General features: G+C 56.0%; 2 protein-coding genes across 3 annotated transcripts; one reads left to right on the top strand and one right to left on the bottom strand.

Annotated features, from left to right (window-relative positions):
• Positions 1–715: 715 nt before the first annotated feature.
• Positions 716–6,884, bottom strand: PSMB9 (proteasome 20S subunit beta 9). 2 transcript variants are annotated; one of them, XM_081093811.1, is made up of 6 exons: positions 6,107–6,884; positions 3,303–3,370; positions 2,500–2,631; positions 1,832–1,961; positions 1,435–1,576; positions 716–893 (listed from the first exon to the last, which is right to left on the bottom strand). In XM_081093811.1, exons 2-6 carry the CDS (start codon positions 3,359–3,361, stop codon positions 766–768), a joined length of 591 nt encoding a protein of 196 aa, XP_080949937.1. In that variant the 5' UTR covers positions 3,362–3,370; positions 6,107–6,884; the 3' UTR covers positions 716–765. The 2 variants fall into 2 exon arrangements, with proteins under 2 accessions (XP_080949937.1, XP_080949936.1); XM_081093810.1 differs by lacking the exon at positions 6,107–6,884 and adding an exon at positions 5,117–5,267.
• Positions 5,376–12,959, top strand: TAP1 (transporter 1, ATP binding cassette subfamily B member). The gene is made up of 11 exons (XM_081093809.1): positions 5,376–6,372; positions 6,749–6,863; positions 6,994–7,124; positions 8,036–8,241; positions 8,669–8,866; positions 9,664–9,792; positions 9,941–10,129; positions 10,682–10,855; positions 11,093–11,255; positions 11,532–11,668; positions 12,363–12,959. Exons 1-11 carry the CDS (start codon positions 5,751–5,753, stop codon positions 12,573–12,575), a joined length of 2,277 nt encoding a protein of 758 aa, XP_080949935.1. The 5' UTR covers positions 5,376–5,750; the 3' UTR covers positions 12,576–12,959.
• The last annotated feature ends 594 nt before the right edge of the window (positions 12,960–13,553 follow it).

Below are 13,553 nucleotides of genomic sequence, written 5' to 3'. Positions count from 1 at the left end.
TTATCTGCCTATCAGTCTTAGCCAGAGATTTTCAACCCTTTTCACCTCATGGCACAAACTAACTACTAAAATCCCAAGGCACATCAAGAGATATATTACATTTTTTCCATTCTGACCAAAAAAAAAGTAGGTATACTTTGATTCATTCACCCTGGATGGCTATTATTGTGTTGGCTGCTGTCATTTTTTTATTTGACAGTTTAAGGAAACGAGGTCAGTGCCTCCGATTAAATAGTCAGGTATTGCATGTTTTAAAGGTTCTTGTGGCACACAGTTGTGCCACCTCACTCACACCTGTTGAAAATTGCTGGTCTTTCCCCTAAAGATATTGAAGTATTAGTGACATTTCTGTCTTCCTCACTTTCTGAAGCTATGCCCTTACTTTGGAGGAATTGTTTCCTTCTTTATTTTATTTAATTAATAAAATGAAGAAGAAAAAGGCAAGTCTTGTCCCTATATTTTCCTGTGTACCTCAACCTCTGGGGCGTCAGAATGGATTCTGTATCTAACATTTAAAAATCACCCGGGCATGAAGACCTGTCATGTGTAGGGCTCTTTCTAGTACACCCCTCCCTCCTCCTCCGGGGAAACGTGTGTTAGACCTTGGGGCTAAAGAATGGAAAGGGGACGCTGACTCCCGGGAGGGAAGAGGGGAGGAGCCCCTCCCCTAAGCTTCACCTCTCTCAGCACCCCCTTCCCATGGACCATGCCGGGCCTGATTTCAGAAAGTTTATTACAAAATAAGGAGGGATGTGTGAGGAAGATTCACTCGTCATAGAATTTCGGCAGCTCATTGCCCAAGATCACACGATGGTCCACGCCGGCAGCTGTGATGGTGACCAGGTAGATGACACCCCCACTAGAGCCGTCCCTGTTCATGGCCAGAGTGATAGCTGCAGAGGGTTCGAGTGGGAGAGAGGGGAAGAGAAAGGCTTACCTTCGAAAATCATTTCCTTCCCTTCCACTCATAAGCCTACGGCCACCTTCCAACTCCAGGCCCATCTCCCAGAGAGGCAGATTAGTGGTGTGCTAACAACCAACTTAAAAGTAAAAAAACCAACATGCCCTTTACATGGAACACCTCCTAATGTCCATGGTCTTAATACTCCTACCATGATTCATGTCAAGTTGTAAATAGCTTAGCAGCAGCTCCCAAATCCTTGACTGTTTACGAGTTGGCTCTCCTGAGCTAGCCCGAGCCAGCTCCAGCTCACCACTGGTTCTCAGTGTGTTCTTCCCAGAACGGTCCTGGCTCAGGCCTTTTGTCCTGAAGACCCACCTAGTTCAGCATTTGTCCTGCCCCCTTTCACTCTCAAAGTGTCCCAGTTTGGATATTAAATTAAATGGTCACCCACATCCTCCGCTTCCTGTTGCCCTACTCTACACCCTTCCCAGGTAAGAAGCCCTCCCGGCGCCTTGCCCGTGGCCAATTACCCTCCGTGGTGAAGCGCCTGCACTCCTCAGGGGACATGCCGCGCTTATACGCTGCGTCCACATAACCGTAGATGTAGGTGCTGCCAGAGCCACCGATGGCAAAGGGCTGTCGAGTCAGCATTCCTCCCAGGGTTCCGTACACCTGCGGGGGGCGGGGGTAGGGGACGCCCTCAAGTCAGACCAAAGAAGCATCAATTCTCTTCTTACCACCGGACAAGCAGGTGGCCTCCAGGCTCTGCAGTGAAGGCCTGGCATCTCCGACCCCCGTTGGAGGAGACTGCCCTGGGCTTTCAGAGGCGGTGTCTTGGGAACTCACTGCTAGAAGGACACGACCACCAGCTTCCTCTCCAGGGGACTGGGGGACCCCAAGGGAGGGAGTGCATTGGGAGCGACTCACCTGGCCCCCTTCACGTTGGTCCCAGCCGGCTACCATGAGGTGAGCAGACAGTTCCTCCCGGTATTTGTAGCTAATATTTCTCACCACGTTTGCAGCAGCCAGAACGAGGGGAGGTTCTTCCAGTTCCATCCTGAAGGAAACGTTAGGAAGGGGGTCCATACAATCTCCTGAAGTTCCACCCTCGTGCGCCATCACCACCATCCCTGCCAAGTGCCTCCTGAAACCCACAGCTGCCAGAGGGCAAACTCCAGCTCCCCTCCCGGCAGCAGGAGCCCGAGTCTCACACCTCCATCGCCCCTCCTTTGCTCTCACCTGCCACTCCCCAGTGACACAACCTGCCCTTGTGGGTGAAAGCAGATAAGCCTCACTTCTGCCAATGACCTTGGTTCCCCACAGGGTGACGGGTCCATGGGCCACCTCATCATTTTCTTCCTCAGTACTTACATTAGGATAGGGACTTACAGTCCTCAAACTGCCTTCACAGGCATAATTTGATTCTCAAAATAACCCTACAGGCGTGGAAACCATCGTGGAGAGACCCAGGCCCGGTGAAAGCTAATAAAAGCCGCGGTTCAAACCAGAAGCTTTTGTTTCCCACGGCAGTGCCCCTGGAGCAGGGCACTCCCGGAGGCTTGGGGGCTGAAGTGTGAGGACCCAAAGCGTCATACCCATGGAGCTCCAGCTGGTAGGCTGCCATGTCGGCCACGGCCTGGGCATCGGCAGCCGAGCCGGAGAGAGCGCAGTAGATGCGCTGGTGTAAGGGCGACAGCTTGTCAAACACCCGGTTCACCACAGCCTCCCTGCGGGAAAGGAGGCAGCAGTCAGCAGCGGCAGAGTGGCAGGAACTTTTGAGGTTAATCATCCAGTGTTTCTCAGATTCATTTGATGAGAGAACAGCTCATGAAATTTAATGCTTGGATTAAAGCAGGAAGCAAGAATAATCTCAACTAAATGAAACACTGCAAGTAATCAAAATCACACTTATTTCAGGCTTAGATTTTATAATAAAATAAAAAGAGTAAGCTAAGAATGATGTTACTTTTATCAATTTTTTTGTTTGCTATTAACCATCTTGAGGAAGTTATGTGTTCTATGGAACATAACATAATGTGGATCTAACCCCATAGGTTCATTTTGCATCTGAGGGAACTGGGCAGGAGGGAGAAAGACAAAATTAGTCCAACACGCGATAGGTGAGAACCAAGATACCTGTTTTTCAGACCCATCTTTTCTCTCAAATCTCTATCCCTGTCCCCTTCTCAGACCCTGCTCCTTCCAGGGACAGGCTGGAGCATTCAGGCCCCATGAATTCAGAGACCCAAGTACCACCCAATATCTTATCATAGCACCTTTCTGAGAGGCTCCATTTCTCCAAAGCTCAGTTCACCAGGCTTTTCACGAATGGGTAAGAAACATGTGTATTGGGGGCCATTCGCTTCCTTCCAAAGCTTATACCTTCACGGGTACTTACCCTGCGGACACCCGGGAGTCAGAACCCACCACCACGCCCCCATCAAACTCTACCGCCATGATGGTTGTCTGCAGAGAGAGAGGAGGGAATGTCAGAGCAGGAGGAGCCTTGATCCCATCTTGTCAGAGGGGAGGAAACATCCCCAGAGAGGGAGGGGACTGGCTCAGGGTCACCCAGGAATTCAGGCCGGAGCCCACTCCATCCTTCCATTGTCTCTCCTGGCTGCAAGGGAACACCACAGCGGGCCGTGGGACTGCACAGGCGGTGCAGGTACCACAGCGTAAGCCCCAACCTTCCGTGTGGGGTTCTTTTCACTGTGAAGAGAGAGGTGGGTGCAAAGCTCCTACTAAGGCAGAAGTTTGGCTCAAGTGAATTGCAGTCTCCATCACATGTGCTTGGGCGCAGGTGCGAGAGGCCTGACAGAGCAAGCTGCCATGATCTTGGGAAACAAGCTCATGTCTTTTTGGGCCCAGAATCCTCCACTCAACACTTCCTTCATCAGAAGCGAGTTCTCACTCGTGGAAACCTGGTGTGTGTGTGGGGGGGGGGGGGGGGGGGGCGGGGTTGGTTGGTCAGCAGGGCCACGTTTCAAGGAAGGAGGAAAGCAGCAAGGAACACGAGGTGGGTGAGAAAAGACTTCATTCAGGGATTTCTGAGCAGGAGGTACAGAGAGCGGCATCTCAGGAGTGGGGGGTGGGGGTGGGGGGGGATCTGCACAGAGAGAGGATCTGATTGGAGCGTGAGCTGACTTCCAGCTCAAGAAAAGAAATGAAGGAAGCGTGAGGAGAGTAAAGCTACCCGTTTTCTACTGCTGTTGAGTTTGAAAAGGCCTTAAAGATCCCTGGTTCAAGTGAGAAACTGAGTCATGGAACAGGCGAGTGACTTGCCCAAGGTCACACAATGAGTGGCAGACCCGGGACTAAAACCCAGGCCTAACGGCCGCCCCCTGTTTGGCTTCTGCCTCCTGCTTTCTGCGCCTGGTCCCGCAGCGAGGGGGGTTTCTAACCTAGAAGTGGTTTCCCTGCTCTTTCTCACCGCGCTGGCCCGCGGGACCTGCCCTGGCCGATTCCCCCGTGAAGAGGGCCAGGGCCCAGGGGCAGCCACACCTTCTGCGTTACTCCTCCTCAGAAGCAGCGTGCCCGCAAGCCGCGAGTGGTGGAGCGGTCTGGGATCAGAAGCCAGCCAGTCTTGGGCTGCCACCCCCCCCCCACCCCACCCCCCGGGCAAAGTCCCCCAGCACGTGCGTGGGAGTGGGCGCCGAGGGGAGCTGCGCAGCCCCGGGCCAAGCGGGAGCCCTCCCGGGGAAGGCTGGGGAAGGGCCCCCCGGGCGCCGGGGACCTCGCTATCAGCGCTGGGGCCGTGATTAGCCAGGTGCCAGTCCATCCATGTCTGAGTGATGCGCCGGCCCTTCTCAATCAGTGCGTACTCCCCGCTCCCAAACGCTGCCACGTTTCACCCAGGGCGCATTCCCTTAACCCTCTGCACCTTCTCCGACCCCTCCCCTTGATTTAACCAGCCCCCTCTCTAGTCCAGAGTGAAAGCGAAAGCGCTTTAGAGCAGCTTCCCCTTGACGCTTCCAGCCAAGAGCCAAAGCACCCCCTTCTCCACCAGCCTCGCGGGCGCAGCCCCTTCACGGGCCCCTATGCTCCCCCTCGGAATAGAAACGCTGCGTGCTCCCTGCGGGGACTGGGGCACTGGGGACTGCGCGCTGCCTTCGCACCCAGGTTGGTCCCCGCTTCACTCCTTGGTGCTTCCAGCTCCCCAGGCGCCCCTCCCGCCCCCCCTGCTGCTAACCCCACGCCCAGACTCATTACCCCAGTGAGCACTTCTCCGGCCCGGGGTAGGCCCCCGGCAGGTGGTCTGGCCCGCAGCATCGCTGCTCCGCGCTGCTCGCCGCCTGGGGCACGGAATTCCGACTCAGGACCGCGCGCAGCGCGCAGCCGGCAGCCCCGCCCCTTCGCCACGCCCGCCAGGGGGCGCCCGTGTCCACTCGGCGAGGCTGCGCGCCCTGGCGCTAACCTGCGTGGGGCAGATCTGCCCGGAGACAGGTGACCAAAGAGCCCGCCCTGAGCCAGGGGCGGGGAAGTCTCCACAAATGGGTCCCGCAGGGGGGGCAAGGGAAGGAGAAGCGGCGGGTGTGCGTGATGGAGAAGGTGGAGCACGACGGCTGCTCCCCACAACCTCAGATCTGATTCCCATGTCCTCTCCCAAACAGTGTGGGCGCGCTCGTGGGAAGTGGGCGGATCCAGGGAGCCGCCGCGCTTTCGTTTTCTCTTTCCCCTAAATGGCTCGCTTCTAGTCAGGAGCGGTCAGGCTCGGCGGGTTCCGGGACTTTCCAGGAGCCTCGCCCGGCCCCGCCCGCCCGGTCCGCCCTTCCACCCTCCGCAGCCCGGTGTCCCCGCGCTCGGGCGCAGACCGGGACCGCACCGGAGCCTCTGCCCAGCCGGGATGGCGGAGAGTCCCAGGCCCGGGCGCTGCGCCCGCGCGCCGACGGCCGGCTCAGGGGGCCCCGCTCCCCGCGGGAGCCTCCGCCTGGCGTGGCTGGGGACCGCGCTGCTGCTGCTCGCCGACTGGGCGCTGCTGCGGCCGGCGCTGCCCGCGGTGTCGTCCCGGCTGGTGCCCGCGGCGCTGCCGCTGCTCCGGGTCTGGGTGGGGGGCCTGATCCGCTGGGCTGGGCTGTGGCTCGGGGCCCGGGGGGTCCTCTGGGCAACAGTTGGCACCAAGCGTGACAGCGGCGCCCTGGGAGGCCTGGCTGCTTTGGAGCCGCTGGCGGCGGCGCTGGGCTTGGCTCTGCCGGGACTTGCCTTGTTCCGAGAGCTGGTCTCGTGGGGAGCCCCCCGAGACGCGGACAGCTCGAGGCTGCTGTACTGGGGGGGTCGCCTCGACGCCTTCGCCCTCAGCTACGTAGCGGCTCTGCTCGCAGCCGCCCTGTGGCTGAAGCTCTGGAGCCTTGGGGTGCGCGGAGGTCCCGGGGGTTCTGCAGACGCGGTCCGTCGGCTCCTGGGCTGCCTGGGCGCAGAGGTCCGCCGCCTGCCGCTCGTTCTGGGCCTGTTGATCCTCTCCTGTCTCGGTAAGGGGTACGGGGGAGAGGGGCTGACGCTAGGGGACTGGGCGGGAGTCCAGAGGCATGGTGGTCGGTTAGTGAGTTCCGGGGAATGGGGACCAGGGGAAGGCGACCCAGCTCGGGTCTTGAGGAGACCACCCCGGACTGGGTGGGAGTCCGGAGTCAGGACAGGAGTGCCCCCCAGGCACTGCCCCCTCCCCGCGCCCGCGGCATCTTACTGCATCACCTCTAGGCTGCCTCCCAATTCAACTCCCAAGAGCCGGTGGGGCCGCAGGGCTGAGTTCCAGGGCCGTTCTGCGCGGCCTGCAGGGTGTTGGCGGGGCGGAGCGGGCTGCCCGGCTTAGACCAGATGCTTGTGACCGAGGCTCTCGCTCTTCCCCAGGTGAGATGGCCATTCCCTTCTTCACCGGCCGCCTCACCGACTGGATCCTACAGGACGGAACGGCCACGGCCTTCACTCGGAACATCGCGCTCATGTCCATCCTCACCATAGCCAGGTCTGCGGCCCCGGTGGAAAGCTGGGGGGGGGGGGGTTGAAAAGGAGGGATTGGCAGTTGGGGTGCCCTCTGAAGGGCACTTCTGCAGGGACCTCCTCTCTGCCCCCTGAGCACACCCTCCTCTCTCTAGTGCAACGCTGGAGTTCATGGGCGAGGGCATCTACAACAGCACCATGGGCCGCGTGCACAGCCGCCTGCAGGGCCAGGTGCTCCGGGCTGTCCTGCGCCAGGAAACAGAGTTTTTCCAACAGAACCAAACAGGTTTCTCCTGAAACTCCTTCATTATTCATCCACCTGCTGAGTATCCCCCTCGCCCCCTTTACTTATAACCTTGGTCCTCTCTCACCCAGACATGGGCATTTCGTATTCTTGGTGTACCCCCAGAGCTAAATATTGCATCACCTTCAGAAAAACCTAGTTTTCCACCCCAGGTTTTAACATAAATTTATCCCCACCTGTGTATTTAGAGAGAATTGCAAACCTGGAAATTGTGAGATCACAGAGTCCAAGCATCTCATTTTACAGAGAAGGAAAGTGAGGCCTGGGCCCTACACGCTGACACACGCATGGTCACATATAGATAGTGATGAACGTGGGAACAGAACCCAGCTCCTGATTTCCAGTCCAGTGCTTGGTAGGAACCTAACGGGGTGCAGGAACCAGAATCCTTAGCATGAAGGAGAAATGAAGTCTCTTTCCTGCTAGTAACAACAGGAGGCTCAGTACGGAGCACGGAAGAGTGAGCCAGAGGCCCATGTGGTCTCACTCAGTTCGCATGCTGGAAGCCATCGACATCACAGTCTCCTGGACCGCTTTCAGCAGGACCCTGCCTTTTTCTCCAGCTCTGTTACACGCCCAGAATAGGCTGTCCTGCCCATGTGTGGGGCATGGGGTATACAAGAACGTTAAGGAACAGAAGTCTGCCAGAGAAGCGCCAGTTTACATGGGTGTCAATTTCTTTGTAGTTGAAATGAAGGCTTTTGGCCAGACTTTGCTGTTCTAACACCTTCTCCCTGGATTGAGATCCCAGAACTTCCCTGTATCCCTCCCCTCACTTCCCCAGCATCCTTAGAACACCAGTTGACACCCCTCCCTCTGGCACCCAGGCCGCTGCTAGTCCCTCCCATCCCTCTGAGACCCTCACTCCACTTTCTCTTCTCCAACCTCCGCAGGTGCCATCACATCCCGGGTAACAGAGGACACAGCCACCCTGAGTGAGTCCGTGAGCGAGCAGCTGAGCCTGTTGCTGTGGTACCTGGTGCGGGGGCTGTGTCTCTTGGGGCTCATGCTCTGGGGGTCACCGTCCCTCACCCTGGTCACCCTGGTCGCCCTGCCTCTGCTTTTCCTCCTGCCTAAGAAGCTGGGAAAATGGCGCCAGGTATGTCCAGGGAGTTGCCTCAAGCTACACAGATGCTCATCTCCTACCTTGGTGGACTCAGTTTCTCTCGGCTTTCTTCCTGGTGCCTCCATGGTTCTCCATCTTCATGGACTGCCTGCCCTGTAGTCCGTGTTCCCAGACTCAGTGGGAGTGCTGATCTTCACCTTCTCTGTATCTTCTCTTCTAACTCCTGCCCACAATCTGTCCTTAAGGTTATGATCACCAATCTCAAGACTATGACCCCCTGCCACCCTCCCAAGTCATTTTCTTCTCTGGATCTCTTTCCAGAGGGTAGAGCTGTGTCCCTTTCTCTTCTCCCCTGTCCCTCTGCCTCTTCTCACCTTTAATCTCCAACCATGTTACTTAGGCACAAGTATCCCTATGGTTTGCCAACCCTGTGTGACATCTCTTGTCTATGTGTCCACAGGTGCTGGCAGCAAAGGTGCAGGAGTCTCTGGCAAAGTCCAGCCAGGTGGCCATTGAGGTTTTGTCAGCCATGCCTACCGTCCGGAGCTTTGCCAATGAGGAGGGTGAAGCCCAGAAGTTCAGGCAGAAACAGCAGGAAATGAATATACTCAACCAGAAGGAGGCCGTGGCCTATGCAGTCGACCTCTGGACTTCCAGTGTGAGCACCTGGAGATGAATGCCCATTCCCTTGTCCCCGAGGTGCCTTGGCTCCATCCTCTTCCCCTTGACCCTGCTCCATACTCCTCCTCCACTGGACAATGCTTGGTTCAGTGTTCTCATCCTCTCAATCTGAGGCTCAGTCACCCTACTCAGTGCTCCCCCTTTTTAGGCTAGATGGCTTCCTTTCACTGCGGTACACAAACCTACCCAATCCTCCTTTTAGGAAGATGCCATGTCTTCCAGTCCCAGGACCTTCCTTCACTTCTCAGGGCATGTGTAGTGAGCCCGCCTCATGCTGGGACTGTGTGGGTGTGCTAGTGAGAGTCATGAGAGTGCAGAAACCAAGTTTAGGGGGCAGGGCATCTATGATGTACTTGAAAGAGAACTAGACCAGCAATCACAAGTTCCTGGCTTGGTGATGCCATTTACTAGCTCTGTGACCATAGCCTAGTAACACTCCTCTGACATGGTTTCCTCATTTTGAAAAATGGGAGTGATATAACCTTGTTTGTAGGGCTCTTGATATGAATGTTAGATTACTTTACATTCATGAAAGCCTTTTGTGAAGAGCAAAATGCTCCCCAACAAGGTGATAATGGTGATGTGATGTGATGACCTCCGCATGTGTCATTGAGTAAGACTCCATGGGTCTCGTGGTTCATTCTCTCTACTTATTGAGCCTCCTGCTGTTACAGGGGGAAAGGGACTTTATATCTCCTCAATGCTAAGGATTCTGGTTCTTTGCACCCTGTTAGATTTCTACCACGATTCCTTTTCTCTGTGGTCTCTCCACAGATCTCGGGGATGCTGCTGAAGGTGGGAATCCTATACACCGGCGGGAAGCTGGTGACAAGTGGGGCTGTGAGCAGTGGGAACCTTGTTATGTTTGTTCTCTACCAGATCCAGTTCACCACAGCTGTTCAGGTGAGTTCCTCCCAGTTTCACTCCCCCTTCCCCCATCCTGTCACCATCCCTGTCATTTTCCTTCCATTCTTTACCTTTCTCACATCACATGACCTGGCAAGCAGAATCGGCGCCCCTCCCAAGCTCACTCTCCATACCTCCCCTCCAGGTACTGCTCTCCACCTACCCCAGGGTGCAGAAGGCTGTGGGCTCCTCAGAGAAAATATTTGAGTACCTGGATCGGATCCCTTGCTGCCCAGCCAGTGGTGTGTTGACTCCTTCGGACTTGGAGGGCCTTGTTCAGTTCCAAGATGTCTCCTTCGCCTACCCCAACCGTCCAGATGCCCCAGTGCTGCAGGTGCACCTCCCAGCCCACCACGTGCTCCCCACACTTCCACCCTAACTTTCTCCTCATTCAGCCTGCTTAACCCCAGGCACAGGCAGATCCTTCCTGACCCCCAAAAGGCAAGATGCGCATCATCTGCCCCGAACTGAGGAACCAGTTTGGGTTTCCAAGGAGAGTGGGCCAGGGGCTCTCAGGGAGGAAGCGCTCACGTCCGAAGGAACTGCTGAAGGAAGATCTTGCCCCCAGCCTCCCACCTTTCCTCTTTTCCCCTTTGTGATTTTGAATGTGATTTTCTTTTTTGTTTTCTCCTGGCGTGTGATATCAAGTGTGTGGCATAGTGGTGCTGAGGCTTTGTCCTGTCTTTGCCTCATCTTCCAGCTCTCCTCCTCTGGGAGTTATATCCCTAGGAACAGAAGTCTGTGCAGTGGGAGGGTAGGGTGACTATATTTCCCTGTTTTCCTAATTTCTTCCCTGAAATAAGGTGTGACAGTAACAAGACAGCAGCAGTCTCAATGTTAGGGCCCCGGTGGCCTCTTATTGTGTGATTGATTCTCTGGCCTCCAGGGGCTGACGTTCACCCTGTGTCCTGGTGAGGTGACGGCGCTGGTGGGGCCCAATGGCTCTGGGAAGAGCACCGTGGCGGCCCTGCTGCAGAACCTGTACCAGCCCACGGCGGGGACGCTGCTGCTGGACCGGAAGCCCCTCCCCCAGTATGAACACTGCTACCTGCACAGACAGGTGAGCAAGAAGGTGGTCAGGGGAGGTGGGGAGCACCAGGTAAGAATATTCTCACTGAGCATCATTGAGCTCTCGGAAAGAAGGGTCAGGGGATGATGGGAGACCCTGTGTGGAGATGGGGGCGTGGTCAGGAGAGAGGGCGTGTAATTTTGCAGTATGATATCAGTGCAGAATTTGAGTCTTTAATATCTATAGGACCATTCTTGTTCCATGACTCTTCCCCGTATTTTGTCCCAGGTGGCCGCAGTGGGACAAGAGCCACAGTTATTTGGAAGAAGTTTTCGAGAAAATATTGCCTATGGCCTGACCCAGAAGCCAACCCTGGAGGAGGTCACAGCTGCGGCAGTGGCGTCCGGAGCCCACAGCTTCATCTCTGAACTCCCTCAGGGCTACGACACAGGTGTTGTATCCACTAGGGTCACCTCAGAAGCCCCAATAGCCTTGCCTGTATTTGTCAGTTCTTCCTGCCCCATTGACAGCAGTTTGAGGTTTTAAGGTCTGGTTCCTAGGGCTCCTTCATCCTCGCATCCTCAGCGCTCCTTCACCTTCCTGGAACCGTCCCTGTCCAGCTGTGCCCATCATTCCCTGCTCCATGACTCTGTCATGTATGTGCATGTGTGTGCACATGGGTCCACATGTGGTTATCCAGCTGTCACCTTGGCTCCTGTCTCTGCAGAGGTAGGCGAGGCTGGGGGCCAGCTATCAGGGGGTCAGCGGCAGGCAGTGGCCTTGGCTCGAGCACTGATCCGGAAACCACGTGTACTCATCCTGGACGATGCTACCAGCGCCCTGGATGCAAACAGCCAATTACGGGTGAGACTGCCATCTTAATGCCTGTATCCCACCCATCTCCCTTCCTTCACTCCTCCTACGTTACTTATACTAACATCATAATTATCCAAACCAATCCTTGCAATTCTCAGCTCCTACTAGCTTCTGCCTAAGATGCCCAGAACCAGTTACATCCTCTGAAGCCAGACATAAGGAAAAGACTACCCTAATATCAATATCAATGTTAATTGAGCTTATACTATTGCCGGGCCTGTTGCTAGACGCTTTGCATGCACTGTCTTACTCCTTTATTCACTGTGAATGCTAGTGAGCTGGCCGTTGTGAGCCTCTCTGCAGGTGATGAAATGGAGGCTCAGAGGTCGAATAGCCTGCTCAGTGTCATTCGTCTGTTGAGCAGCAGAGACTGGACCCAAATTCAAGTCAATCTGACTTGAATTCTCATGTATTTACCACGAAGTTGTACTTCTTTAAAACAGAATATAAAAATTCCCAGTCCAGAGGGAGAGAGACTATTGAATACCCTTAGCTCTTTTCTTACTGGCTTCACCATAGGACTCTGGCTTTTATTCCACTGTGGCTCCTGCACAGAAATGGTCCTGAACTGATCAAAGGTTTTAGAGAGAAGCACGCAGGTGGCCGCGGTGCTGGTGAGGTCTGTGGGCTCTGGGAACACCAGGCCTCCCTGAGCCCTGACCGAGTCCCTGTGGTTCCCCAGGTGGAGCAGCTCCTGTATGAGAGCCCCGAGCGATGCTCCCGCGCTGTGCTTCTCATCACCCAGCGTCTCAGCTCCGTGGAGCAGGCTGACCACATCCTCTTTCTGGAAGGAGGCACCATCTGCGAGGCGGGAACCCACCAGCAGCTCATGGAGAAGAGGGGACGCTACTGGGCCATGGTGCAGGCTCCTGGCGGGTCGGGTGATCCGGAATGAAAGACTTCTCATGGCCCTCCCCCTTTCCTGCTGGCCATGGGGGAGAATTTGGGAGCAAGGATCTTACAGAGCTGCAGAGTAGACAGGAGCGACTCCCTAAAATATAACCCCTAGGTGATACTTGAAATTCTGCCATGCGTGATAGCTTCTCTCCAAGCTCCTCTTGAGAACTGCAGATTTCCTGGAAGAAAACCTGGTTTATAACTGTGCTGTAACCGGGTTTACAGCCGGGGTCTGTGTGGCTCACACTGAAAAGGAGGAGAAATATTTAGAATCTACATAAAGGAAAGATCGGCTACTTTCCAACACAGCAAAGGCATATATACGTGACCCATAAATACCCTGTGGATTGCTTGATATTTATAATAAAATCGGTGTTTTGTACTGCGTTTCCTCTCGTTTCCTCGCATCAAATGGCTCTCCGACTTCTGCAGCGCGCTTTTCGGGAGCCGGTGACTTCTCTCCTACAGCATCCCCGTGTTTCACAGCCACAGCGAGCGTTCTGTCCCCTAAGTGTTCTCCCTCTGATTGCCCCGCGACCTCCCCACCGCCCCGCCGCCCCCCCCCCCCCCATACCCGCCTCCAAGGATGGACCAGAGTGGGATGTGCGCTCCGAGGCACTAGCCGCCGCTCTGGGAGCCGGGGCCTCTCTGAGGTGGGAGACGGAGGGCGAGCGGCTGCAGGAAGCGCCAAGGCTTCACACTTCACCTCGCCGCCCAGCCCCGGTCCGGTAGGGCTCCGCCGGCGCCCAAGTGGCACTTGGCCTGGGAAATCTCAGCGTAGCGGCCGGGGTTGGCTGGTGAATCTCTGCCAATCAGAGAGGGAGATGCACGTGACGTCAACAGTGGCTGGGCAGATTAGGCCAACACAGGTTGCAAAGAGAGGCGGGGTTTAGGGGAGTTTAACTCAGCATTGCCCCGTCAAGCAGCAATCACGCGAGGAGGTGCGGGCTGAAGGGCAGCGCTTGTGGGTGCCTGC

This window comes from Myotis nattereri, assembly GCF_964212035.1.
Source record: "Myotis nattereri genome assembly, chromosome: 6".
NCBI classification, from domain to species: domain Eukaryota; kingdom Metazoa; phylum Chordata; class Mammalia; order Chiroptera; family Vespertilionidae; genus Myotis; species Myotis nattereri.
This window is presented reverse-complemented; position numbering and strand designations above follow the sequence as displayed.